Source organism: Sorghum bicolor, chromosome 4 (assembly GCF_000003195.3).
Source record: "Sorghum bicolor cultivar BTx623 chromosome 4, Sorghum_bicolor_NCBIv3, whole genome shotgun sequence".
In the NCBI taxonomy this organism is placed as follows: Eukaryota; Viridiplantae; Streptophyta; class Magnoliopsida; order Poales; family Poaceae; genus Sorghum; species Sorghum bicolor.
The window spans coordinates 7,058,136-7,084,112 of record NC_012873.2 but is presented as its reverse complement, the minus strand read 5'-3'; the positions used below and the strand labels follow the sequence as shown (position 1 = coordinate 7,084,112).

Sequence of the window (25,977 nt, the reverse complement as noted above, 5' to 3'; positions counted from 1 at the left end):
TGGTTATTTGTGGTGGTCATGTTGTAGACGCCACTAAACATATGGCGTGCCCCCGCTCTTTGGTGGCGAGGGATGCATTCTACAAATGTGAGCAAGTGGCAACGGACAACAAAAAGAGGAATATGATGCACGTAAATTGCTTGTCTTCTCTAAAGTTATTGTTAGGGGGTGGGCATTGCACGCATGCAAAGGCATTGGCAATGGCGTGGAGGAAATGGAGTATAAGGCTATAGCTATCAAGATGCGAGATGTGTTATTCTAATGTTATTCTAGATGGTCATTGGCACTGGTGTATGCATGCGTACACAACACGTGCATACATCTGGTGGCGGGTGCTAGCTAGTACTTGAACGATCATGCGATGCTTGTTGCCTTGTAGGTGCTCTCGTGTGTCACCATATTCCCTTCATGAGGACCTTGCATGTGCTATGCATTGTCCGGGGACACACATGGTTCGACCTTTGAGAAATAGATGTCATGTAATATGTGGGGTGTTGTCGCCTTGTTCAACATCGCCGGTGGGGTTTGCAGGGTTGATATGCCATTTATTTACAAGTGAGTGCTAACATTGGTATTGATTTGTGCTAGACTTCTTCCTAGTAACTTATATGGATCGTTTGTTTCAGCAAGCACCCGTCTTCTATGATTATGTTGTCAAGTCAACCCTCTATATAACTGGAGCAATACTCCTCGTGTTCATAAGGAATTTGCTTAGTGACTAAAGTGGCATAGATCAACTAATAATCTTGTACCGTGGTAATCATATTTTGTTGGAGGGTTTGATGGATATATTGATTGCATAAGGCCCTCCACAACGTGGAGCTTGAGTTATGCTTATAGAGGAGAGAGAGAATTTGGGAGCCACTCCTTACACGATAGCTAGCTTTTCCAACTTCTATCAATGCCAACAAACGAGGAGAGCGGGACAAAAACTTGTTCTGGTACTACCAAAACAGTATAATACAATTTCATTGGTACTTCTTTGGTCACACCAAATTGGCACAACGCTAGTGATGCCAACAACTCTGCACATTGTAAACAATTGAAGAGCGTTCACGGTTTTGATCGTGGGGTCCATTTTTCTTGCTAGCTCTACTCACACGCTGTGGAAGGCTTAATAGCATCCAGGGGACCTCTGTGTGGTGCCTTTATTTATGATTGCCATCCATCAAGATCTCTCGATCAAGGGATATCAAGATATTGTTTGTAATGAACTATACATCTAGACTGTCAAGTAATTCCTGTTCTACGATATTATATTTTATGCATTAATCTGCCATGTGTAGCTACAATAAGCTACATCATTGTTCATTTATGGTGAATATGTTTTTATGGGTTTACCCTGTGAAAACTTTGGGCTTCATGAATTTGTAGAGAAATCATTCTCCTATATAAATATAGAAGATATAAAATGACCATCCTTAAGCAAGAGCCACACAAAAATTTTGGATGCCATTTAATGGAAATGTAAAGGCTTAATTTATGTGTAAATTAAGGAAAAACACTTGTTTTGGGACACGAGAAAGTTTCACATGAAACGGTGGTCTATTAGAGAATTCCAAAGAAAATCTTTAAAGAAAACTTACCGAATCTTGGATTATACGAAGTGTCTAAGGTCTTGTTTAGTTCACCCCAAAACCAATTTTTTTTTAAGATTCACCGTCACATCGAATCTTGCGGCACATGCATGGAACATTAAATATAGATAAAAAACTAATTACACAGTTTTTGTATGTAAATTGCGAGACAAATCTTTTAAGCCTAATTACTTCATGATTGGACAATATTTGTCAAATAAAAACGAAAGTGCTATAGTATTAAAATCGAAAAACTTTTTGGATCTAAACAAGGCCTAAATCGAGTAGGGAGCTAGTTTATTTACTTTTCTCCAGTATAGTTTATAATATTTGGTTACTACTAAAAGTTCAAACTTATTGCCTAGGCTTGGGCACAAGAAGCACAAGAGAGGGGAAATACCGTTGGGGCACGTTGTGTAGTGTGAAACACTGCATATTTACTGGCTCAAGGAGAAATTTGCCCAGGTTTATTTTACGGAGTTATTTAAATTTATTAGAGGGAATTTTATTTTTATTTTTTTAATCAAAAGTAAATTAGGGAATCTTTTTACTACCAGGATTGGAAATGTTTTTACGAGTAGCTAGAAAGGAAGGTATTAGCGCGTTTTGGACCGCGCGTGTCCAACAGGCCAACCTTCCAAACTTCTGAACGGCCCAGATGCGGAGATGCCACAGCCGCCGGCGCGTCTTTGCTCTCGTCTTGTCTGCCTCGATGAACAGCCTACTGCGGACTCCGCCGGGGTTTTTCCCCCTGAGGACCCGCCCCCAAAAAACCCAGAAGCCCGCCCGCCCGCCCCGTGCTCGCCCACTAGGGTTTTGAATCCCTTCCGTACCCTCCCATTCCGCCGACTCCTCCTAGGGTTCCGGCCGGCGACCGGGTTCGTTCTCCGGCGATGGCGCCGCTTCCTCCGCGCGAGCTCCTCTCTGTCATCGAGGCGGCGCTGCTGGGCTCCGCGGCGCCGTCGCCGGCGCAGCGCGTGGAGCTCCTCCACGCCGTCCGCGACGCCGCCCCCACGTTCCGCACGCTACTCTCCTATCCGGTGCACCCCCTATGCTGGACATTCGCTTGATTGTACTAGGATTTGTTACGGCTGCCTTAGAATTCGTTTTGATTTAGGCTGGGTTTTTGGCGTGTGTGTCTGGACAGGGGCCGAAGGCGTCTGATCGGACTCAGGTGGAGAGCAAAGAGGTGCGGCTCCCAGGCATGCCGCCCATCACTCTCGATGACACCGACGTGCAGACTGTAAGCTCCCTTCATTCTTACCAATAACTTAGTGTAGTGTACAGTCATTTAGCTAGTGGCGCTTGATTATGCTGTCAAAGATAAGGTCGGATTGAATGCTTGTTCTCTTGATTAGAGCTCTGGATTGAGAATGCTGCTTTATCTTTAGCTAATACATCACGGCGCAAACCTGTTTGTTCGAACTAGTCTGATGGAGAACTAAAAAAAAAGTAACTTTATCATTTGTAAACCCTATGACTTCTGTTGAGATGAGCTATATTTTACTTAGTATTTTGTTTTCTGTGTAGTCTGATATTGAACATCATGGTATTGAACTTTATTATTTGTAAAGTTTGTTTTCCTTATGTTAGGGCCTGTATGGATACCACTAAAGTTTAGTCCTAGGCCATCCAAACAAGTGGACTAACAGTTAGACTAAAGTTGAGTCCATATCTCCTAAAAACTGGTTCACTAGATGGCGCGCGCGCGCGCGCGCGCGCGCGCGAGAGAGAGAGAGAGAGAGAGAGAGAGAGAGAGAGAGAGAGAGAGAGAGAGAGAGAGAGTGGCACTGGGCTAAACTTTATCAACTAAACGTTAGTCACCTAGCAAATATTTCTACAAACTAGTTCCAAGGTGATCCAAACAGGCGTTCTCCCTCTGTTTCGAAGTGTAGGTTGTTTTAGTTTTGCCTTAGACAAACTTCTCTAACTTTGATCAAGGGTGTAGAAAATGCACTAACATTTACAACACTAAATTACTTTTGTCAAATTCAGCATGAACTGTGTATTGATAGCATTTATTTGTTTTTGTTGACGTTAGTATATTTTTCTGTAACTTGGTACAATTTAGGTATGATTGACTTGGACCAAGACTAAAATGACCTACATTTTGGAACAGATGAGCAATGATTTCAGGTCGACTGGTCGAAGCTGGACCGACCAGGCGATTAATCAAGACTAATCGTCGACCAGGGTGATTAATCGCCCTGGTCGACCCTGGTCGTCCAGCTATTTCAGGGCATATATGCCTATATATATACCTCTATATATACTATATAATATACACAATCAAGCCAGCATCAAGACTACATTAGTGTTTAGATAGTGAATTACTTGTGGGAGTTGGTTTCTTCTCTTTTCTGCACTGTCCAGAGGTCCATATTGCTGTCCCAAACTCCCCCTGCGGCCCCTCTATTCTATATCCATAGTTCCGCTAGGCGCTCGCCTAGGCGCGACTAGTCGCGAATCGGAGGCTCCCCGCCTCGCCTATGGGGGTAGGCGGAACCTAGGCGGCGCCGGTGGGGGTGGAGAGCATCCGGCGGAGCTTCGGACGTGCACAGACGGCGGCGAGCACGGCGGGCGCGGGCGCGAGGAGGAGACAGTCGCCGGCGGGGAGGAGCAGCGCGGGCGATGGCGTGCGCAGAGAGAGGGAGCAGCGGGAGAGGGCGGCGGCGGCGGGCAGAGTCACGTCGCGAGTCGCGGCTTGCGGGAGACGGGGAGTCACGGGGGCGACACGGGGATGAGAGAGTTGGGCTAAAGTGGGCTGTTAAATGGGCCTTCTATTCTTTCTCCCTTCCATTACTACTACTTATCTATTGTTTTTTCTTTTCTTTTAAGTATTTATACATGTATTAATCACCGCCTAGCAAAACGCCTAGGCCCCATTACTCCCGACTAGGCGCTAGGCAGAGGGTCAGCGCCTAGATTCCGCCTAGCGCCTAGCTGAACTTTGTCTATATCTAAACCCTAACAGGCCAAAAACTTAAAGCCCATTAGCCCAGTCCCAGTTAGAAAAGGCCCAAAAAAAAACAGAAGCCTGGTCGAACTAATCGAGTCGGACCTCCTAATCGAATCCTAGGGGCGACCTGGACGATTAATCGCGATTAATCGGACGACCTGAAATCATTGCGATTGAGTGCCAGGATTTTCTGTTATGGTGGATTAATGTCTTCTGGATTAGTGGCTCATGTTACGAATAAGGGAGACTGAATTGGATGGTTGTATTGAGGCCCATTGGCAACTATATATATAGAGTCTGATAGATACAAGAGAGAAACTCTAGGCTAAGATTACCCTTGACTATTATACCTTAACAGCTCAACCTGAGTTTCGATTCTATCATACATCCATACCACAATTTGCTTGGGACTTTTTTTTATTTCTTTTTATTTGTTTGGAGTGGGGATGATAGTGGAATGTGGCTTCTACTACAATATTCTGTGGACAAGGTTGGCTTTTGGTACTTGGTAGCACTGGGCTTAATACGATGGATTAATACCATATTTGACAGTCTAACACTTGATGACTCTTTTCTCAAAGGATTGAGAAGATAGTGTGTTTATCACATCAATGCCTTGCTAATTAAATGCTAGGATGTTGCTAACTTGGACACCGGGTAGTAAAAGTATGGACATGCTTATAGATTCCTGGCCTGGTGCCACATTATTTAAGTGGAGAGCAATGTTCAAGCTACCACCTATTCCTGTATTCTTTTATATTTTCAAATCATACGCTTAAAGTTGTACAACAAAAGTATATTGCATGATTTATCGGTGAAGTGCAATATATTCTGCACTCTACTGTGCTAGCTGGATTCTTACCCGTGATTGCACCTGCAAATCTTTACCATGCGCTCTTAATAATTATGAATCCCCGTGAGGCACAACTTGTCTTTTTATTTGTCTCTACAAATGCCCATGAGGCATGACCTGTATTTTTTTCTATTGATCTACTTATGCCTTTGATTTATGATAGCAGTATTTAGCAGTTTCACTTTTACTTTTCTCAAGACTTCAAATTTGTATGTTTTTTTAGGCCCTTAAGTTAAGTGATGAACTCAATCTGAATGAGATTGAGTGTGTTCGTTTGCTAGTTGATGCTAACAGAGAGGTATGATTTGCAGAATTCAAGTTCATTGCTCTATTGTTATTAGCCAAGTTTGAACTTTTATTTGACCATCTTACATGCATCCATGTGGTGAATTTTCAGTGGGTTTTGTATGGTCGAGAGCCATTGGAAATATATAGACTTGCAGCTGGCCTATGGTACATGGAGAGAAGGGATCTTATAACTGCTCTGTACATTCTGTTGCGAGTAATATACTAATCATTTTCATTCTAATTGTGGAATAATTTTTCTTGAAGGATGATTTTGATGTTTTTTTCATGACTTTTGTAGTCTGTTGCACTTGACCAAGGTCTTGATGCTGATCTGATGTCTGAAATTGAGGAGCAAATCCAGCCTTTATTTAATGATGGTCTTCGACAACGGATAATTTCCCTTGTGAAGGTTGGACCTGATGAAACTTGAATACACCATTTGCATGCCTTTTCAAGTTTTCATTTTTGTTCAACAAATTGGATTGGGCACATTTTTGAAAAAAACAATCATGGTGATGTCAAGGCCACGTCCTGTAAACTCAGCCCTCAACCTTTGGGCTCAAGTTTAATGGCTTAACAACATGTAAAATAGTGTACAAGGGCAGGGGTTGATCTTCTGCACAAAGCTAGGTGGGGCTTATGTTGGTTTGTGCTGGCTTCTCCCTGGTCATGTTTATTATTATCTTTGCAGCTATATCCGAAGCTAGTTAATTCCACCTTCTTAGCAAATAGCACAGCTTAAGAATCATTTAAAAAATGCATCTTCAAAGGTTTAGTTCTTTTTCTTTGTGAGAAACAATGATTGAGGTATATTTAACTTTCCATAAAGGAGCTGAACCGGGAAGAACCAGCTGGAATTGGCCGACCAAGCTCTGAGCGTTATGTGCTTGATTTCAGAGGAGCTCTTGTGGAAAGAAGGGCAATTGTCTCAAGAGAGAGATTAAGTTTGAGCCACTGCCTCACTCTTTCTGCACTTATTAAACTAATGAGTAAGTTAAAACTTATTTTAAATTGCCTCATCAAATTGAACATTTTTTCATTAACATTTACCAGGTGATGTTAATCATTCATTGGCATGAGCCTTCGTGCTGTGCTTGTATAACCTTTTGGACATGTCAATTTATGGAAGCAAGGACTAATGCTTTATGCAATTTTATTTAGGCCCCAGAGAGGTTAAGGATGTATTTTCAATATTGAAAGACTGTGCAGCTGAAGCAAATCAAAATAGTAGTGTGGAGCTCCAGGTTTGAAGTTTGAACCAATTACTTTGGAATTGCATGATGGTTGTTGACATGTTGTTTTTGTGCATCTGTACAATGCTATGTTGATACAAAAGTTACTAATTTTATCATTGCAGATCACCTATGGAGTTCTGTTCTCTCTTGTGGCAACTTTTATTTCTGATGCCCTAAGTCCTCTTGAGAAAGCATTATTGTCATCGTCTGATTCCTCATTTAGACGTGAATTTCATGAACTTGTAAGCTTTGATATGTGCATCTTCACTGATCACTGTTTAATACTCTGATTGAACATACAAATGTTTTATCATTGCAATCTATGATTTCTTTTAGGTGATGAAGACAGGTAACAATACGACTATTGAAGGGTTTGTTGGTGTTGTGAGACTTGCATGGTCTGTACATTTGATGCTAACTCAAGATCGAAGTAATTCAAGAGAAATGTCAGATATTTGGTCATGTCTGGAAATTGTCTATCGTCAAAATTCTTTTGAGTTTTTGCGGGAGCAAGTTTTGAAAACAGCTGCATACCAGGTATAGCAAATCTGTGTTTCAATGCAGTCTTATACCAAATCTGGATTTCAATGCAGTCTCATTCCACTGTATGCCCACTTGTACAGTTAACCATGGTCCTAAGGGTTGTGCAAATATATTTTTTTTTGAAATGTTTCGTCTCCACGTATTATATTCTAATGTGTTTGCATAATCTTGTCCCAGTGAATTTCTCTATTAGTTTGATTTGCATTGTGACATACTAGAGGCAAATTAAAAAAAAAATTCCATCTTTATCTAGTTAACCTCTGTTGGTTACATTAGGTTTTTTTGTTGTTGTTTCTAGCTTCACTCCAGTCATAATCTTTCCTCAATTTGAAATCCTTGTTCTCTTGAAATCCAAGCCCATGGGAACCGTGCAAGTTGGCTTTTATATGGGGAGCAGGTTCAGCCAAACATGATTAGTGCATATTATGTGATATTAGTATATCTTAAAGCAGATAAGGTAGGCTAGTAGAGTATCCTTCTGTAAATGAACACCGTGGTAACACCTTGTTGCCATGTATTATGTGTTTCGTCTTGGTGCAGCCAACCTAACATCTCCATAGGGCAGGCCGGCAGGGTGACCCAACCAACCAACCAAAAAATTATTTCATTGCATCATGACCCTTTGTAATGGCAACAAACATGCTCATTTGTAATTGCTGTTGAATTTGATCATGCTACTATTGTATTTACGTCCGCTATCAAAGCATGTCAACTGATATATGTAGAATCATAGATTGGCTCCACCGAAAGAGGTGCTAGTATTTCTTGTGGCCAGTCTTGATAATTCTCATGTATTAGTGCCTTAGTGGTCAAAGTTTGTTTCCAAGAATGTTGTCCAAAAAAAAAGTTCGTTTCCAAGAATGCCAAACATATCTTATTTAGATAATACAGTACAGTATTTTTTTCTTGGTTATCATTATTTCTTCTCATCTAATGCAGAATGATGATGAGGACATTGTCTACATGTACACTGGCTACACTCACAAACTAATGATGTGCTTTATTTCCCACCCTACTTCCAGAGATAAGGTTAGAAGAGTACTTCATTGAAGCATATAGTAACCTAGTAGAATACTCTTGTTTGAGAAAAAAAACCCTTGTAGAATACTCCCTCCGTTTGTAAACATATATGATACTGTTGACTTTTTCACACAAGCTTTGACCATTCGCCTTATTGAAATATTTATAACAAGTCATGCTGGCAGTATCTTTAATGATATACAAGTCACAACAAAATAAATAATACTTATTTTTTTCTCTAAAAGACGAATGGTCAAACGTCATGTGCGAAAGTCAGTGGTGTCATATATTTTAAACATGGAGGGAGTATCCATTTTCCTGTGTTGCAACCTCTGGTGGTCACTATATGATTAGTGTTCTACAATGGGGATAACATGCAAGTAACTTTCTTCATTCTATGTGCAAAATCAATAATATTATGTTCTTGACAGATAAAGGAAATTAAGGAGAAAGCAATGACTGCCCTCAGTCCATATGGGCCACCGCGGAGTCATCGGGAAGATCTTGGTAGAAATGGGGAACAAGATGATCAGCCTACTAAGGAGCCTTTTGTATCCCTGCTGGAACTAGTTAGAGAAATCTATCAGGTAATGCTTCTGTCATTTATATAGTCGAATCAAATCTGTGGACCTGAAAACATGTATGATTTAGCTTGACACGGGTCTAGTGTCCTCCCATGTGCTAATCTTGTTTTTTTACAATGATATATTTATGTCATCTTGTGTGACCACTTGGTAATAGCTAGTGCTAGTTCTTCCTGGGCAATAGATGCAAATGCATTGTTGCAAAGTAAAAGTAGAAATCAAATGATGCATCATGCATTATTCCTGCATTGCTGTCTTTTTGCTTCTCTGTGTCCTGGACAAAGTGGACTTTTTTATAAAAAAAACTTTTTGCTTGTGCACACAACATTCTGCACTCATATGAGTCATTTTGGGATGTAAAAACCTTTCCAAATACCATTCTAGGGCCTATATCAATGATAAATTGAATGACTATCAATTATCAAATGCTACTAGGACACCAGTGTTCATTTTTCTTTTTGCCGGTTTGTGAACTTGAGTTCGAGTTAGGTTCTAGCAACATGTGTCCAAGCTCGATTGTTGTTTCTCTTTCTAACGACCAATATTTCTTTTACTGAGTTGGATAGCCTCGACACAGTCAGACACTTATTATGCAATGATGACATGTGATGAAATGAATGATGCATCTTTTCAACTACTGTTGGCCTTTGTAGTATAATGCAATGTTTAGTTTGACTGTTTTGTAGACTCTTGACTCGTTTCTGATTCAAGGTTAAAATTTTCTCTCTAGTCTAGTAACTGCTTCCATCTGTGACCATCAGAAGCATGATCATGCATTTTCATTTGTGGAATTTAAATATTTTCTTGGCATCACTTCAAACCCCGTGATTTGATCTTACAAATGTACATGAAGCAGTAATAATATTTTGAAAGCACATTAGATGCTCGTGAGGTTACTGCATTTCTATTGAACACATCTATTTGATTAGCCTTTCAGTCTACTATATGTGCAAAACTGTATGTCCATCGTTCTCAATAAGGCATGATGTTTTGTATGTTCTCTCTCAAATGTTCCTTTTTTTCTTTACTGTGTTCTGGTTTTAGAAGTTTACATATAGCAATAACCCCCTTTTGTGTGTGTGTGTGTGTGTTCTCTTCAGAAAGAGCCTGAGCTAGGGAATGGTAATGAGGAATTGTGGACCTTTGTTATATATGCAGGAGAAGACCACACCAACACACAAACTCTTGTGGCCTTCCTTGGACTTCTCAGTACTTTGGTATGCATTATGGTTACTGCTCTGTTCAGTTTTCCATTGTTTGTGCTGACTGAACAATTTTGTCAGGCTTCCACCGAAGTTGGTGCTGCCAAAGTCTATGAGCTTCTCCAGGGAAAAACTTACCGTTCAGTGGGTTGGAGCACTTTGTTTGATTGCTTATCTATCTATGAGGAGAAGTTCAAAAAATCAATTCAATCTTCTGCAAACATACCACCTGATTTTCCTGAGGGGGATGCACAGGCTCTTGTTGCATATTTAGCTGTTCTTCAGAAGGTGTGAGATTTCTTGCACTTATTCATTTTTGTTCATCTTGGTCAGCTTTGTTCACAGTAAACTGCACTTGCACCTCTGACGATGATGAATTTGGAATCACTATATATATTACCTTTAGCATTACCCTCCGCTTTCCATGGCTATATCGTCATCCTGAAGTTGTGGCGTCATAGCCTATGTTGTGGATTTCATGATTTTGCTGCATCTCGTTTACACTTCAATTCTGTAGTTGTGACTGAACATCATCAGCTATGCTTGTTTCTTTGAAAAATCATAAATTTAATCAGCCTTTGTCTCAGCATATAAGTCTTGTTTATCTTATAACCCATTTGAGAGGTTCTGTTACAGGCTCTGTATCGAGATTCTGGAAGCTTAGTAGAAATTTTAATGAATCAGTATGCTTGTGGTCCCTCAGCTGTACTGGCCATAAATTACTACTACCAAGTAGCTTGTTATGCCAGATACGCTATGTGTCTCATAAAGTGCTCTTTTCATCATGCATAATGATTACTGTTGCTGCTGTGATTTGTTTTCTCAAAGGAAGTTGCTTTGAATAGTCTACTTGGTTAGATAAATCATTAGATTATGAACATGTAGGTGGTGGAAAATGGGAATCCTATGGAACGCAAGAAGTGGTTCCCTGACATTGAACCTTTATTCAAGCTTCTCAGCTATGAAAATGTGCCTCCATACTTGAAGGTACAAGCTTCTCTGGCATCCTTTCTTTTTTTAGTTAGGTGGCAGTTATGTTTTTTCGTAATATGTGCTTGAAACATGTGCAGGGGGCTCTGCGAAATTCAATAACTGCATTTATCAAAGTGTCACCCCTACTAAAAGATGCTATTTGGAATTATCTTGAGCAATATGATCTTCCTGTGGTTACGGCTCCATTAGGTCACCATACAGCAACACAGGTACCCTTAATTTTCACCATTTCACTAATTTCCTAATTTTACTGGCTACTTTCTAACTCATTTTTTGGGTCTTCAAGCAAAGCAACATAATTCCTCTAGTCATAAAAGTGTCGTTTTGGGCCTCAACACAACCATCAACCTATTACTTTGACTACTAATTGCTTACGTAAAACATATGGATAATATCAATTCTGTAATGTTAATGTATCAATATAAAATCTAGCTATACCATTTTTAAAATTTAAACTGATATATGTTAAAAAGCAATGTTTATGGTCAAAGTTGAAACATGTTGACTGAATGCCACCCCAAATGACACTATTTTGTGACCGGAGGGAGTATAAAAACAATCCTATTTTCTTCTTTTTTTTCACATATTTTTTATTAAGTACAATGATATGGGAAAATTAACCTAGTATGCAAAGTTTTTTTTTCCTGTTGTGACTTGTGACAAACAATGAATCTGTGAATAATATACAATAATGACACATTTAGTATTTCATATAGCTCTCAACCTTGCATCTTAGTATCTAGCCCATCATTTCCCTTACCCTTAATGCTCTCATCTGGATGCTACTATGTTTGTTTGTGCCTTTGTGGTTTATATTTTATAGTTGGGACAACTATTTCTCAGTTTATATGATTTTACTATTTGGTTTTTATCCCTTGTTCTATCTTGTTTTGGTTGCCTTAATACCTAATCTCTAAAACCACAACTTTCTTAGAATGCCAATTATTTATGACAACTGGCAAGCACTTAGGCTAGGTAATGCAAGTTCTGGTTCTTAACTGGTCAGCTTCTTCTAAGGAAAAGGCTTGGTACCCATCGCTTGAATGATGCAGTGGAAGCAGCATTTAAAGTTTGTTGATACCTTGGAGCATAGTCACGAAGTTTTCCATCGATGGGTTCCAGGAACGTGAAACACATACACTACTCACAAGAGGTTTTTACACGGCAGGGTTGAAAATGACCCCGCGTACCTGGGTCAGGAACGATGTTCCCGGGTCAAGGGTTGATGCCTTCGACCCCCCCCAATATGGAAATAATATCCAAGTGAGGACAGAGTCTTTGATCTCTGTTTTTGCCCGAGACAGCGATTTTTCGTAACCTTATTTTAAAATAATATTTTAAAAATAACCCACTCAAAAAAATATTTGCAAATCTAACTCTTTGGGCAGCACCAAGCGTCGTGGCACGACAGGACCATGCTGCCACACTGCATGCATCGGCAGGGCAATGTTGTCACGCTGGTGCAACTGGGTGACATGGTGCCAGGCTTGTGGTGAACGCGTTGGAGCGGTAGCGCTATCGTGACAGTCCGCTTGGCGTGGCAGCCACAGTTAAAAAACGATGTGCCGCTTGTCTTCATCCATCTCTCTCTTCTCCGGTTCTCCCCGTCCCCCTGAATCACACATGGGCGAGCCGCGTTAATAGCAGGAGGAAAAGGAGATGGAGTGGAAGACGAGCAGTGCGTGGAGAGAAACATTTTCTTAGGTGGACTGGTGCGATAGCGCTGTTGCGTCAAAGCCTTCAGCGTGACAAGCCCGGTGCCTTGTCAGCTACTTGGTATGGTCAAAAGGGTTAGATTTGCAAATGTTTTCTTTGGTGGGTTATTTTAAACCATTAATTGAAAAAGGTTAAAAATAAAAAAAATTGACCATTATGCATTTTACTAGTTGCCTTTTGTCTTTAGTGTTAGTTTTTAATTAAAAAACTAACAAAACACTTAGTTTATGTGAAGCAAGGCCTGTTTCTTAGGTCTGAAAGCAACATAGCTTCCTCTATCGGAGGATTTGGTGCTTGTCATCTGAATATTTGATGCAATTGAAAACAAAAACTAAAGATTGTTGATGTTGCAACCCAATTCAGTTTTTTGCTCATTTATTTTCGTTCAATCTATGAGTCAATAAATATACATGGAATACTTGAATTCAATCTATTCTGGCCAAACCCTTAATGATAGGTGGTCATTTTTCTTTTGTTTGATCTTTGGTGTAAAATCAACTATCAGCAGAATCTAACATAAGGTCTACTAATATTCATATGAAAAATACTACATATCTAATCTATTCGAGAAAACTATACAATATCTAATCGTTCTATGTTGGTGGTAGGTCTATGATATGAGGTTTGAGTTGAACGAAGTAGAAGCGAGGAGGGAGAGTTACCCCTCAACCATATCTTTCCTCAGATTGATCAATGCACTTATTGTAGAAGAAAGAAACATAAGTGACAAAGGCCGGAGGTGCATACTTTTAACTGATTTTTTTGTTTCATATCCTCACCTTCAACATCTTTGAGAATAAGATACTTTTTCTAACAGGTTCATGGGTATCTTTAAGTTTGTTTATGAGGATGTCTTTGGTCCTTTTCCTCAGAGAGCTTATGCTGACCCCCTGGAAAAATGGGAGCTCGCACTTGCCTGCTTGGAGCATTTCCGCATGTGAGTAGAATGATTTTTTTGTTTGAAAATCTAATTGCTTACCTTTTTCTTTTGGACGGGGAACCATGCAATGTGAACCCTGATGATGCAAATACTTCCTTATAACAGGATAGCTTCTGTTTTGATCTACTAATCCCTGAGACATTTTTTTGCCATAAAATGCAGCAGTCCACTTGGTAACTAATTGTCTATTGTTTATACAGGGTTTTGAGCATGTATGACATAAAGGATGATGATATTTATGCTTCTGTGAACACATTAGCTCCTTCCTCTATCGAGAGACAGCTCCCTCTGCTAGAACTACTCAAAGTATGTCCATGTACTGATTTTTAGATGTCCTAATTGATAACATATTACTGATGCTCAGTCTTGGATTATTTATACTACGTAGAAGTTGATTGAAAATCATGTTGCTATTGGAACACTTTTCATTGCAATTTGCAAATGTTGCACACTCCTTACTGAAGCTTCCCTCCTTGATGTGCCTATATTTTTTCTTAGCTAGTGTTGACAGGCATTTAGCATGTTTTCAGGATCACATAGTAGAGGGTGGAGCTATGTGCTACGGTTAGGACTATGTATGAACTTGGAAGGTTATTTATCTGAATATTGCTAACAAACATAGACAAATACATATTGTCTGAACTGTAGGCCAGAGAACACTAACTAGGATCATTAGTCAAATAGTAGGCTGTGAGATTTCTTTCCACGTATACTTTCTTTATAGTAGTAGTATGAGCTAAAAAAATGTTCTTTCTAGAATGTACTACTGATTGATATTTCATGTTCACAAATCACAATATATATATGGTGATGTTCTTGTTTTAAAAGCTTTTCTTTATCTTTAGCAGAGAAATATATGTTTATGTCCTTCAGATCACCTGAATCACAATATATATGGTGATGTTCTTGTTTTAAAAGCTTTTCTTTATCTTTAGCAGAGAAATATATGTTTATGTCCTTCAGATCACCTGAATTAATATGCTTTGCTTATGGATAAGTGCTTGCTTGTCTGCCTTTTGCTCTGTACTCTGTAGCATATGTTTTATCCCCTGTATGTATGTCTGTTTAAAGATACTAAAGTTTCGCATAGACTTCTATTGCACCTCTATTTGTACATCATTTATAATTTATGGTTGTGAAATTCTGACACAGGATTTCATGAGTGGGAAAGTTGCTTTCCGGAATATTATGAACATCATATTAGTGGGTGTTGACTCTCTTATCAATGAGCGAACTACCCAGACATATGGTATCATTTTGGAGAAAGCTGTCCATCTATCTCTTGAAATATTTATTCTTGTCATGGAGAGAGATCTGGCTCTTGCTGATGTTTTTCGGCCACTCTACCAGGTTTTGCACTTCGTCTATCTCTGGGGTTTTGCCTGGTCGTTACTTCATCTAACTATTTTTCTGCTTTCATTTGGGATTATGCAGCCATTGGATGTTATATTAGCTCAAAGTCATAGACAAATTGTAGCATTGCTAGAGTTTGTACGATATGATTATCTTCCCCAAATTCAACAGTGTTCTATCAAAATTATGGGCATCCTGAGGTATATTCAAATTACTTATGTTTTTCCTTTGTGCTGCCACTTTGCTATTAAATGTTACTTTTAATTCCATTTATGAATTTTCTGTAACAAATAGTAGTATGCTAGTTTGCTTATTTGTGTTCTTACGGCTTGTTTATTTTACGACAGTTCTAGAATAGTTGGTTTGGTACAGTTGCTTTTGAAAGCTGATGTTGGAAAAATGGTAATAGAAGATTATGCTGCTTGCTTGGAGTTCCGGTTTGATGATTTTCAGGTCATAGAAGACACAAAAGATGATGTTGGAGTTCTAATACTGCAGGTTGTGATTTGTATTTCCTTTGAACTTGGAGATCCATTAACGGGCTGTGTTTTGATTATGCTAATCAATTATATATATGCAGTTGCTTGTTGACAATATTTCTCGTCCAGCTCCAAACATTACACATTTGCTCTTGGGATTTGATGTCAATGGATCCATTGAGCAAACGGTTCTAAAACCAAAATCCCACTACAGGTTAGCTCCAGGCTCTGCCTTTATTGGGTAGTGATATATTTTATTAATTCAGTTCAACTCACCTCGTTATATCTCAGTTGTTTGAAGATAATCCTTGACAATATTGAAAAAGCGACAAAGCCAGACATAAATGCCTTACTGCACGAATTCAGTTTTCAGGTTTGATTTTTTTTGGCTTAGTAGTCAGTTGTGAGATTTTTCATCTTATTTTTATTTTATAGTATAATTGAATTTTCTCCATCTTAATTCAGCTTCTCTATGAGTTATGTCTTGATCCTTTAACTTGTTGGCCTGTGATGGATCTCCTGAGTACAAAGAAGTACCAGTTCTTTTCTAAGGTTTAATTTCTTGTCTGTTCTTTTGCATCATTATAACAACATTTAGTTAGAACTCATATTTTCCTTGCCCACTGATGACGGATGTCAGCATGTTGGAACCATCGGAGTGACACCGCTCCCGAAAAGGAACAGTAACCAATCTCTTCGTATCAGCATGCTCCATGAGGTATACATTGAGCTTTCTTCTTTCGTCAAAATCTTAATAACTTAGGACACTCAGAAATTAATAGAAGTGTAAGTGTGCATGTAACCTTTGCTAATGTTTCATGATGCCAATGTATTGTAAAATGAACCTTATGTTGAATTATCCTTGATAAATGGCACAGTAGTTACTACTGGGGTTACAATTGGATCGGCACAGTGGTAACTGTGCTCCAGTCATACAGGATTGCATATTCGAAACATTGAAATTCTGCTGTTTATGAATTGCATTTGAACAGCAAAATTTAGGTGCATGGCTTTTTTTAGGCTGCTATTGCTTTTGATGGTCTCCTGCCATATTTAACTATGTTGGTGTTTTTTTTTTCCGTTCTGTTAAAACCTTGATTTGTTTATTTTCAGAGGGCATGGTTGCTAAAGATGTTAGCACTGGCATTACATATATCCGATATATCATCATCTGTATACAAGGAAGCCTGCTTGGCTATTCTTTATCATACTTTTGGTCAGTGTGCTGAGAACTTCCAGAGCTCAAGTTTGTTCGATTCTCGTGCTTTGACTAGCATCAGCGATGTACCAGCAAAGAGGAATAAGGTAACATTAGGCATCTGTTATCTCCCCACTCCCTCATTTCCTTTTTTTTTCAAGGTCATGAATCCTTGGATATGAGGTGTGGAATGGAAACCAGCAATCCATGTGCCCAAGACATAACCTACCTTATCACTCCCCTTTTTATGTTTTTTCTTTTACACTTTTGTTTCTTGTCAATGGTGTCTCTTGTTAGTTGTCATCTCTAGCCTGCACCTAATTGCTTGGGACTAAAGAGTTTGCTGTTTTTTTTCTTGGTGATGAATAAATCGAGTCTTATGTATACATTTTTTTCATGACTTTTTAACCTTTATAGGTTTTGTTTGTGCAAAGCTATGTCTGTACTTTCATGGCCCTTATTAAGCTTGCTTTCATGTGGCCATTGAAATCTGCAGTGACATGCACACCATATATGGTTTTAAAAAACTAGTTAGATAAGGAGAGTTCAAAATCTCATTCATTTGCTTGTATAAGTATGATATTTGATCTACATATCCATTATCCAGAACCTTATATCACTTGAAACACTGTACTTAGGTTTTGGACTTGCTTGAGGTTCTACAGTTCAGATGCCCGGACATTTCAATGAAGTATCCACAGCTGCTTTCCAACCTGGGAATTGAATCAAAGGTATGGTCTTTAAACTTCCAGTTCCTTAGTTTTTTTTCTTTTTTTTTCTAACTATATTTTGGTGCACAGATTGAAGAGATCCTAAGGAACTCTGCAACTTCTGAAAACGGTGGTGTATATTATTATTCAGAGAGAGGTGATCGACTGATTGATCTTGATGCTTTCCATGAAAAACTTCTCCAGGTTGTGTTGATTTCTATGCATCCTTTTTATGTTTGATTTTTTCTTTCAAAATTGATCTTGTGTTTAATTAACTTGTTCTTTTGTTATTTAGATGTCACAAGAATTGAACCCACAATTAAGCGAGTCTGAGAAAGCCGGACTAAAAGAATCAGTTCATCATTTGCTGAAATGGGCTTGGCGATATAATAAAAATCTTGAAGAACAGGCTGCCCAACTTCACATGTTAACTGGCTGGTCACAGATTGTTGAAGTGAGTTGGGTTTATCCTCATCTGCTTATCTTTTGTGTAGGTTGGAAAATTTTATGTGATGCGCTGATTTGTGTTTATGAAAATCAGGTTGCTGTATCAAGAAGGATGTCATTATTTGAGGAGCGTTCTCAGCTATTGTTTGAGTGAGTGGTGCCTCCCTTCATGCAAAATGAAAAACTATTATTTCGATAACTGTACCAGTATTGATTTATGCAGGCTGCTTGATGCTTCATTGAATGCCACGACATCTCCAGATTGTTCAGTGAAAATGGCATATGTTTTAACGAATGTAAGAAGCTTGTTCTTATTTGTTAAATTCAATTCTCCTAGTCTTGTACCACACCTTCTGTACCTGTTCTGAACTTATTTGGGTGGTCATTTTAAGGTATCGTTGACCTGTATGGCTAAACTGCGGGATGAAAGATTCATATGCCCAACTGGTACAGATTCTGATGCGGTTACTTGCCTTGACATTATTTTGTCAAAGCAGCTACCAAATGCAGCTTGTAACTCATTGCTATTCAAGCTTGTGATGGCAACGCTAAGAAATGAATCATCTGAAACCTTGAGAAGACGGTAATGTAGATGTAGTTGGTGACTGTTAGCGCCACTAACCGACTCCTTGTTTCAATGTTCTTCTTCACCTTATGTGAATACTGACGTTCAGTCGCCCTCTGCAGGCAATATGCATTATTACTGAGTTATTTTCAGTATTGTAGTAGCATTCTTGACTCTGATGTCCCTCCATCAGTTTTTCGGTTCTTGCTACTGGAGGAGCAAGAGGGTGATGATGAGGACATCACTCTTCAAAAGGTCCATCTCTGTTGCATTACCTTACTTCCTTTTATATAGTGACTATTGCCTGATAGTTCTTTGTCCTTCTAAAGGTTCTCAAGGAGCACAATGAGTTAGCACATGCCAACTTTTCCATCATAAGGAAGGAAGCTCAAGCTATCGTTGATTTGGTATGCCATTCTGTGCATGTGACACATATTTTTAATATGTTTGTGTTTGTGCAAGGGAAACATAACTCACTGTAAATCGTTAGCATGTCTGCCTGATGGCATGGATTGGTGATATCAGTATCTCAGCCTGTCGTCACCTGTAACACGCCAACCTAACACTGGTTACAGTATGTAACTACCATAAAAAACATTCCAAATTTCAGCAGCAATTGACCCTAATAAAGTAACAATATGAGATAACAACAAAAGGTATTCATGTATAATTAAAACGTTTTACGTCTCTTGATGAGTATAGAAATTAAGAATACGAAAACAGACATTCTTAGAACAAAACCATAGCTGTTATTCCTGTTAACAAATCAGTAAAGAACATGTGTGTGGCTGTGTATTACATCACATTTTTTATTTTATAGCGCAATATAATTCTGAACATTGTAGTAAAGATAGCTTCTGGTCCCTATCAGTTTCTTTCGCATCATTCCTGATTCCAGTACATTTATCCTTTTAACTCTAGGCACTTAGTTCAGGAATGAGTTACTGCCTACTTTGTTGACACGCTTTAGTCCAGTTTATGATTATTCTAAATACCTGCCATGCTGTGATAGTAAAATAAACTTGAATACACATTGGAGCTGTGTATCATATCTGAAAGCAGGAAGGATTTGGTATAATGCATTGAGCTTCTCAAGCGGTATATATAGAGTACAGAGACTTGGGAGACAAGACACCTCCCCAGATACATATGGTAGATTGGTAGTGCTAGAAGCTGATTTCTATAACATGGGCTTACCCTAGAGGGTTAGCAATATAATGTCATACATGGGCCTCATGGGCCTACTCATCTCATACTGTAACACACCCCCGCAGTCTGAACTACCGTCGCAGCGGAGTTTGCAGACTGGACACGAAAAGGAGAGAAGTACAAACAACACATGACCCCCACAGACACAACTAGACACGGGTGATGTTGAGGCTGGAGCGGAACTCGGCAAAGGTCGAGGACGGGAGGCCCTTGGTGAAGATGTCGGCGAACTGGGAGGTGGTCGGGACGTGGAGGACCCGAACATCGCCGATGGCGACCCGATCACGGACGAAGTGTAGATCGATCTCCACATGTTTGGTCCTCTGGTGTTGCACAGAGTTGGTGGAGAGGTACACCGCACTGACGTTGTCGCAGTAGACCAGTGTGCTCCGGGAGAGGGCTGTGGAGCTCGGCGAGGAGCTGCCAGAGCCAGGAAGCCTCAGCCACGCCGTTAGCAACGGCGCGGTACTCTGCCTCGGCACTGGAGCGGGAGACGATCGGCTGATGCTTGGACGACCAGGACACTAGGTTGCCGCCTAAGAAGACAGCGTAGCCGGAGGTAGAGCGCCGAGTGTCTGGGCACCTGGCCCAGTCAGCGTCAGTGTAGACGACCAGCTCGGTGGAGGGAGACCGGTGAAGAAGCAACCCGTAGTCGACGGTGCCGCGGAGGTAGCAGAGGAGGCGCTTGAGAGCAGTCAGGTGGGGCTCTCTGGAATCATGCATGTGGAGACAGACCTGCTGCACAACGTATGTGATGTCCGGCCTGGTGAAAGTGTGGTACTGAAGTGCACCAGCAAGACTCCGGTACGCAGTGGGGTCTGCCACTGGACTACCCTCAGCCTCACAACTTGCCCTGAGTGTCAACTAGAGTGGAGCAAGGCTTGCAGTCAGTCATCCCTGCTCGCTCTAGGATATCAAGAGTGTACTGCCATTGGTGTAGATGAAGCCCAGTGGGATGAGACTAACAGTGACCCTGAGAAAATGATGGACACCCAGATCCTTCAGAGGGAACTCCTACTGAAGAGCGCTAGTGACTCCGATAATATGATGGACACCCAGATCCTTCAGAGGGAACTCGTACTGAAGAGCGCCGATGATGCAGCGCAGTAGTGAAGGACTGGAAGCTATGAGAACAATGTCATTAACATAGAGCAGCAGGTATGCAGTCTCAGCTCCATGGTGGTAGATAAACAGGGACATATCTGACTTGGCCTTCACAAACCTATTGTCACCGAGAAAGCAGCAATCCGAGAGTGCCACGTCCGAGGGGCCTGCTTGAGACCGTAGAGAGACTTGTTGAGCCGACAAACCATGTCTAGACGAGAGGAGTCAACAAATCCCGCTGGCTGACTGCAGTAGACTGTCTCAGTAAGATGCTCGTGCAGAAAAGCATTCTTCACATCCAGCTGATGCACCGGCCAAGAGCGAGCATTGTGCGGATGGTCGCTGGCTTCACCACAGGACTGCAGGTCTCATCGTAGTCAACCCCAGGGCACTGAGTGAAACCCCGGAGAACCCAATGAGCCTTGTACTGCTCAAGGGTGCCATCAACCCGTCGCTTGTGAGTCCAGATCCACTTGCCGGTGACGACGTTGGCGCCGGACGGACGCGGCACCAGATCCTAAGTCTGGTTAGCGAGGAGCGCCATGTACTCCTCTTCCATCGCGCGACGCTAGTGAGGGTCCAACAGGGCGGCGCGGACGGAAGAGGGTACAGGAGAGACCTGCGAGTCGCCGGGCATCGCCGCAAGAGCCCGGGACCGCAGGGTACCAGCCGCTTGCCCCGTCACCATCGGGTGGATATGGCGCGGGTCGCGGTGAAGAAGCGGCGGGTGGTACACCGGCGACACAGTACGTGCAGTTGGGACCCGCGGCGGCGGAGTAGGCGTGGTCGGCAGAGAGGCCACCGGTGTCGGCGGTGGAGACACCTGGCCAGCAGAGAGGCCACAGGTGTCGGCGGTGGAGACACCACCGGTGGCGACCGAGGCAGGGGTGTTGCCGGCGAAGGAGAGGCCACCCTCGGTGGTGGAGGCGGGATTGCCCGCACCTGGCGCTGGTAGACATGCACCGGTTGCGCGAAGCGCGCCGGGGTGCAACAAGCACCGGCTGGGCGCAGGGTGCCGGAGGAACGGACACCGGCGTCACCGGGCCCGCGTTAGGCGTAGTGGCAGGGACCACCCGGAGGGGCGTGGTCACTGAACCCATGCAAGGCACGGAGTCGGGGCCGCACCGGCGTGCGGCGAGCCAGGATACGTTGTCGGCAAGACGCGGAGGGGCAGGACCTACAGGAAACAGTAAAGGTGGCTGGGCCACCGGGTCAGTGGGACACGACGAGAAGAAGTCGAGGTTAGGGGCGGAAGCCGTGGTGGTGGTGGAGAAAGGGAAGACAAACTCATCAAATACCACATGGCGAGAGATGAGGACCCGACGAGAGGTAAGATCATAGCACCCGTACCCCTTATGGTCCGGGGAGTACCCGAGGAAGACACAGATAATCGAACGGGGTGCCAGCTTGTGGGAGCAGTGGCTGTGGTGTTAGGGTAGCACGCACACCCGAAGACACGAAGGTCGTCGTACCGAGGAGGGGTACCGAAAAGAGCGTGGTGTGGCGTGGGAGCTGGGCAGGCAGCGGAAGGAAGGCGGTGGAGGAGGTAGGTGGAGGTCTGCAAGCTCTCAGCCCAAAAGCGCGCAGGGAGCGACGCCTGAAGTAGGAGGGTGCGCATGATCTCGGTGGTGGTGCGAATCATGCGCTCAGCCTTGCCGTTCTGGGAGGAGGTATACGGACAAGACATGCGCAACTGAACCCTATGAGAGAGGAAGAAGGCACGGGAGGTGGTGTTATCAAACTCACGACCATTGTCACACTGGACGGCCTTGACAGGAAGGCCGAATTGAGTCGACACCAAGCAAAAAAGTGGTGGAGAGTGGGAAACGCCTCAGACTTTGTACGCAAGGGAAAAGTCCACGAGTAATGAGAAAAATCATCAACCACCACCGAATAGTATTTATAGCCAGACATACTCATGACACGAGAAGTCCAAAGGTTGCAGTGATCAAGATAAAAAACATGAGCCGCATGTGAAGAAGACTGAAAAGGAAGACGAAAATGGCGACCCAGTTGGCACGCATGATACAAATGCTCATCGTGAGCTCGAGTACAACGAATGTCAGAGCTATGACTAAGCTGCATCAAGGCGTCATGTCCAGGATGGCCGAGACGACGGTGCCAAGTAGTGGAGGAAGGCGCCGCGGCGAAAGCAGCTAACAGAAGAGCCGATGATGAAGAGGAAGATGCCGGAAACCAAAGAGTGTAAAGGGGCTCGTGTTGTCACATCGGAGCAAAGGACGTCAGGAAGCCAAATCCTTCACAGTAAGACCAGAAGAGTCGAACTCAATGGAACAGGAATTGTCAACTGTAAACCGACGAATAGAAAGAAAGTTATGGACCATAGAGGGTGCAACAAGAACGTTCGGAAGACGAAAAGAGCCATGAGCGCCGGCGGCACCCACGGATGTGACAGGAAGACACGACCCATTTGCGACCATAATGGACGAAGGAAGAGAGGAGGAAGGAGGGCGAACGGAAGAGAGTATACCAGGGTCGGGAGTGGTGTGGTAAGTGGCTCCCGAGTTAGCGATCCACTCTACCCTGACAGGAGGTGTCAGAGTCGCGGTGCTGAAGTTGGCCAAAGCCGTCGGATCCCAACCGGCAGGCCTGGGCGAGGCACCGGGAGGTGCCGCCCACGGGGTCGCTGAGGGGAACCCTGGAGGAGCACCGGCAAACATGGCCGCCGGCGGGCGAGGCTCACCGCCAGTAGCCTGGAAAGGCCACATGGAGATGTGCCCCGACCACGGGTTGTGGAAGGTGGGCCAGGGTGCACCTCGGGGAGGCGTCGGTGCCGGTGTGCCCCCACGGCCACCACCGTCACCACCGCCACGGCCTCCTCCGCGGTGACGGCGGCCACGTCCACCCCCGCTTGTCCCGGGAGGACCAAGGGGATGCAATGGAGTAGCGGCGAGAGTAGTCGAGGAAGACGAGGACCCCGACGCGGAGACCGACACGGCCTGAACCCCCAGTTGGAGCTCCTCCATCACAAGGTCGTCACGGACCTGCAGGAAGGTGGGGCACGGTCACTGACGGGTGATCCACGTACGGAGGTGAGCGTAGCGGTCGTTGAGCCCGCGGAGGACGTTGAGGACCAGGATACGGTCCTCCACGAGCTAGCCAAGTTCGCCAAGAGAGTCCGCCATGCCCTTCATCTGGCGGCAGAAGAGAGGTCGCCCTGGACGAAGGTCCTGAAGCTCGCATTTAGATGCAGAGCCCGGGCCTCGGCGTTTCCCAGAAACTGGCCCTCGAGCGCGCGCATGTGGAGTGTTGCGGAGGAGGTCGTGGAGGTCCACGAAGATCGTCCCCACGATCCAAGAAAGGATGATGTTGTCGAGTCGTAGCCACACGGCAGTCGGGGCCGCACCGACAGGGTCGAGGAGGACGTGGTCGTTGAGGGCGTAGCGGCGGAGAGCGAGGAGGACCAGGTCCGCCAGTGGGCGTAGGAAGGCGACTCCGGTTCGAGGACGACCGGGACCAGGAGCCGGATGTTCTGGACACCCCCGGCCTGGTAGTGGAGCTGGGCCATGAGCGGGTCAGCCGGGTCATGCCACGGGACCGCGGTGGTGGACGACGTGCGGTGACCCGCCCCAACCACGGCGCCCGCCGAGCCGAAGGAGGTAGCCCCGCCGTCGGGGGCAGCAGGGAAGGCGAGGAGCTGCTCCGTGTTGGCGATCTGCTTTGCCAAGGCATCGGCAGCGTCGCGCTCGCGCTCCCAAGCGAGGGCAGCCTCCCGCAGGCGGGCCTGCCCCGCTGCGTACTCGGCCTGGGCAGCGGCGAGGGCATTGGTGAGGGCGGACGCAGGACGCGTCACGGGGAGCGGCACGGGTGGGGATGCAGGAAAGGGGTTGGTGCTGGTCCCTGCGCCTGTTGCCCCCTGTGCTTGTCAGCATGATGGATGGTGTCAGAGTCCATGGCGGCATGCCATAGGGGTAGTGCACGAGCAGACCACCAGTAGGGAGGGAGGCGCTGGTCTCCGCAGCATCACCCCCCCATCGCCATGCCAGCGCCAGCAGCAGGCTGAGAAGAGACCGGCGGGAGAGAAGAACCCACGGGCAGGGGAGGATCCACCGCATCATCACCCCCGATCCCCACGGCGCCTGCATCCACACCCCCCACCAGCGGCAGGGGAGGGCCGCCCACCGGCGGCTGGGGAGGGTTGCCCGCTGCCTGGCCGCCCGCGCCCGCGTGAAGGAGATGGCCGCCGGCGGCGCGGGTTTGGCTAAGGGAGGCACCGGCGGCGGCTTGTGCCCAGGTGGGGTAGGGGAGCACCGGGAACTGCTGGAAATAGGAGGGAGAGGAGGTTGCCGGTCTGCCATGGCGGCGGCGGCGGCTGGGAGGAGGGGGAGGAAGACTAGGCTGTTGATACCATGCTAGAAGCTGATTTCCGTAACATGGGCTTACCCTAGAGGGTTAGCAATATAATGTCATACATGGGCCTCATGGGCCTAGCCTCATGGGCCTACTCATCTCATGCTCTAACAGGTAGTACTAGGTTACAGTATCCTACCTACCAAATATACTCTTAACAATATTGTTAAAGTAGAACTTATAATAGGCAATTGATAGTTTTGTTTGGATATGGTGCTAAGGGAACTCAAAGGGACATCTGTTGTATATTTGCATGCGAGATTTGCATCTGGATACTGGATATATTTTGTTGCAGTAGTTCCAATGTTATCGTGATTATTTTTCCGAATTCCATTTTTAATTTGTAATTGACTGACTCTGCATTCTAGCAGCTATCTGGTTCTCAATCATCAAACGTTCCCAATTATAATTTCTGAGATCCCGAGGCAAAAAGTATAAGATCATTAGGGATAAATACTGCCAGGAAGATAGCTGGTCAGAGTTGGCTTGGAGGAAAACTAGACTATTGGGAAATACTTGGGACTAATTCTTCATTGATTGCTTGATTCCCAATGACCACTATGGCGCCATGCCTCTGTATATATAGAGCGGGCAGCTAATAACTTAATATTTGTCCTAAAAACCAAGTGAT

At 43.7% G+C, this 25,977-nt stretch overlaps 1 protein-coding gene across 1 annotated transcript in view; it reads left to right on the top strand.

Annotated features, from left to right (window-relative positions):
* Window positions 2,361-25,977, top strand: part of LOC8071657 (nuclear pore complex protein NUP205) — a 28,109-nt gene continuing 4,492 nt past the window's right edge. The window contains exons 1-34 of the mRNA XM_021459008.1: window positions 2,361-2,617; window positions 2,725-2,820; window positions 5,613-5,687; window positions 5,787-5,891; window positions 5,976-6,086; window positions 6,507-6,666; window positions 6,839-6,921; window positions 7,035-7,154; window positions 7,249-7,449; window positions 8,395-8,484; window positions 8,907-9,062; window positions 10,160-10,276; window positions 10,343-10,549; window positions 11,147-11,248; window positions 11,332-11,463; window positions 13,579-13,709; window positions 13,788-13,907; window positions 14,111-14,216; window positions 15,063-15,260; window positions 15,345-15,463; window positions 15,611-15,761; window positions 15,844-15,956; window positions 16,034-16,115; window positions 16,208-16,294; window positions 16,383-16,460; window positions 16,856-17,047; window positions 17,579-17,671; window positions 17,741-17,854; window positions 17,946-18,104; window positions 18,192-18,247; window positions 18,321-18,393; window positions 18,490-18,680; window positions 18,785-18,917; window positions 18,992-19,069. Of these exons, the coding sequence (XP_021314683.1) occupies window positions 2,471-2,617; window positions 2,725-2,820; window positions 5,613-5,687; window positions 5,787-5,891; window positions 5,976-6,086; window positions 6,507-6,666; window positions 6,839-6,921; window positions 7,035-7,154; window positions 7,249-7,449; window positions 8,395-8,484; window positions 8,907-9,062; window positions 10,160-10,276; window positions 10,343-10,549; window positions 11,147-11,248; window positions 11,332-11,463; window positions 13,579-13,709; window positions 13,788-13,907; window positions 14,111-14,216; window positions 15,063-15,260; window positions 15,345-15,463; window positions 15,611-15,761; window positions 15,844-15,956; window positions 16,034-16,115; window positions 16,208-16,294; window positions 16,383-16,460; window positions 16,856-17,047; window positions 17,579-17,671; window positions 17,741-17,854; window positions 17,946-18,104; window positions 18,192-18,247; window positions 18,321-18,393; window positions 18,490-18,680; window positions 18,785-18,917; window positions 18,992-19,069 (4,176 nt within the window). The 5' untranslated portion in view covers window positions 2,361-2,470. The remainder of the gene's footprint in view (window positions 2,618-2,724; window positions 2,821-5,612; window positions 5,688-5,786; window positions 5,892-5,975; window positions 6,087-6,506; window positions 6,667-6,838; window positions 6,922-7,034; window positions 7,155-7,248; window positions 7,450-8,394; window positions 8,485-8,906; window positions 9,063-10,159; window positions 10,277-10,342; window positions 10,550-11,146; window positions 11,249-11,331; window positions 11,464-13,578; window positions 13,710-13,787; window positions 13,908-14,110; window positions 14,217-15,062; window positions 15,261-15,344; window positions 15,464-15,610; window positions 15,762-15,843; window positions 15,957-16,033; window positions 16,116-16,207; window positions 16,295-16,382; window positions 16,461-16,855; window positions 17,048-17,578; window positions 17,672-17,740; window positions 17,855-17,945; window positions 18,105-18,191; window positions 18,248-18,320; window positions 18,394-18,489; window positions 18,681-18,784; window positions 18,918-18,991; window positions 19,070-25,977) is intronic.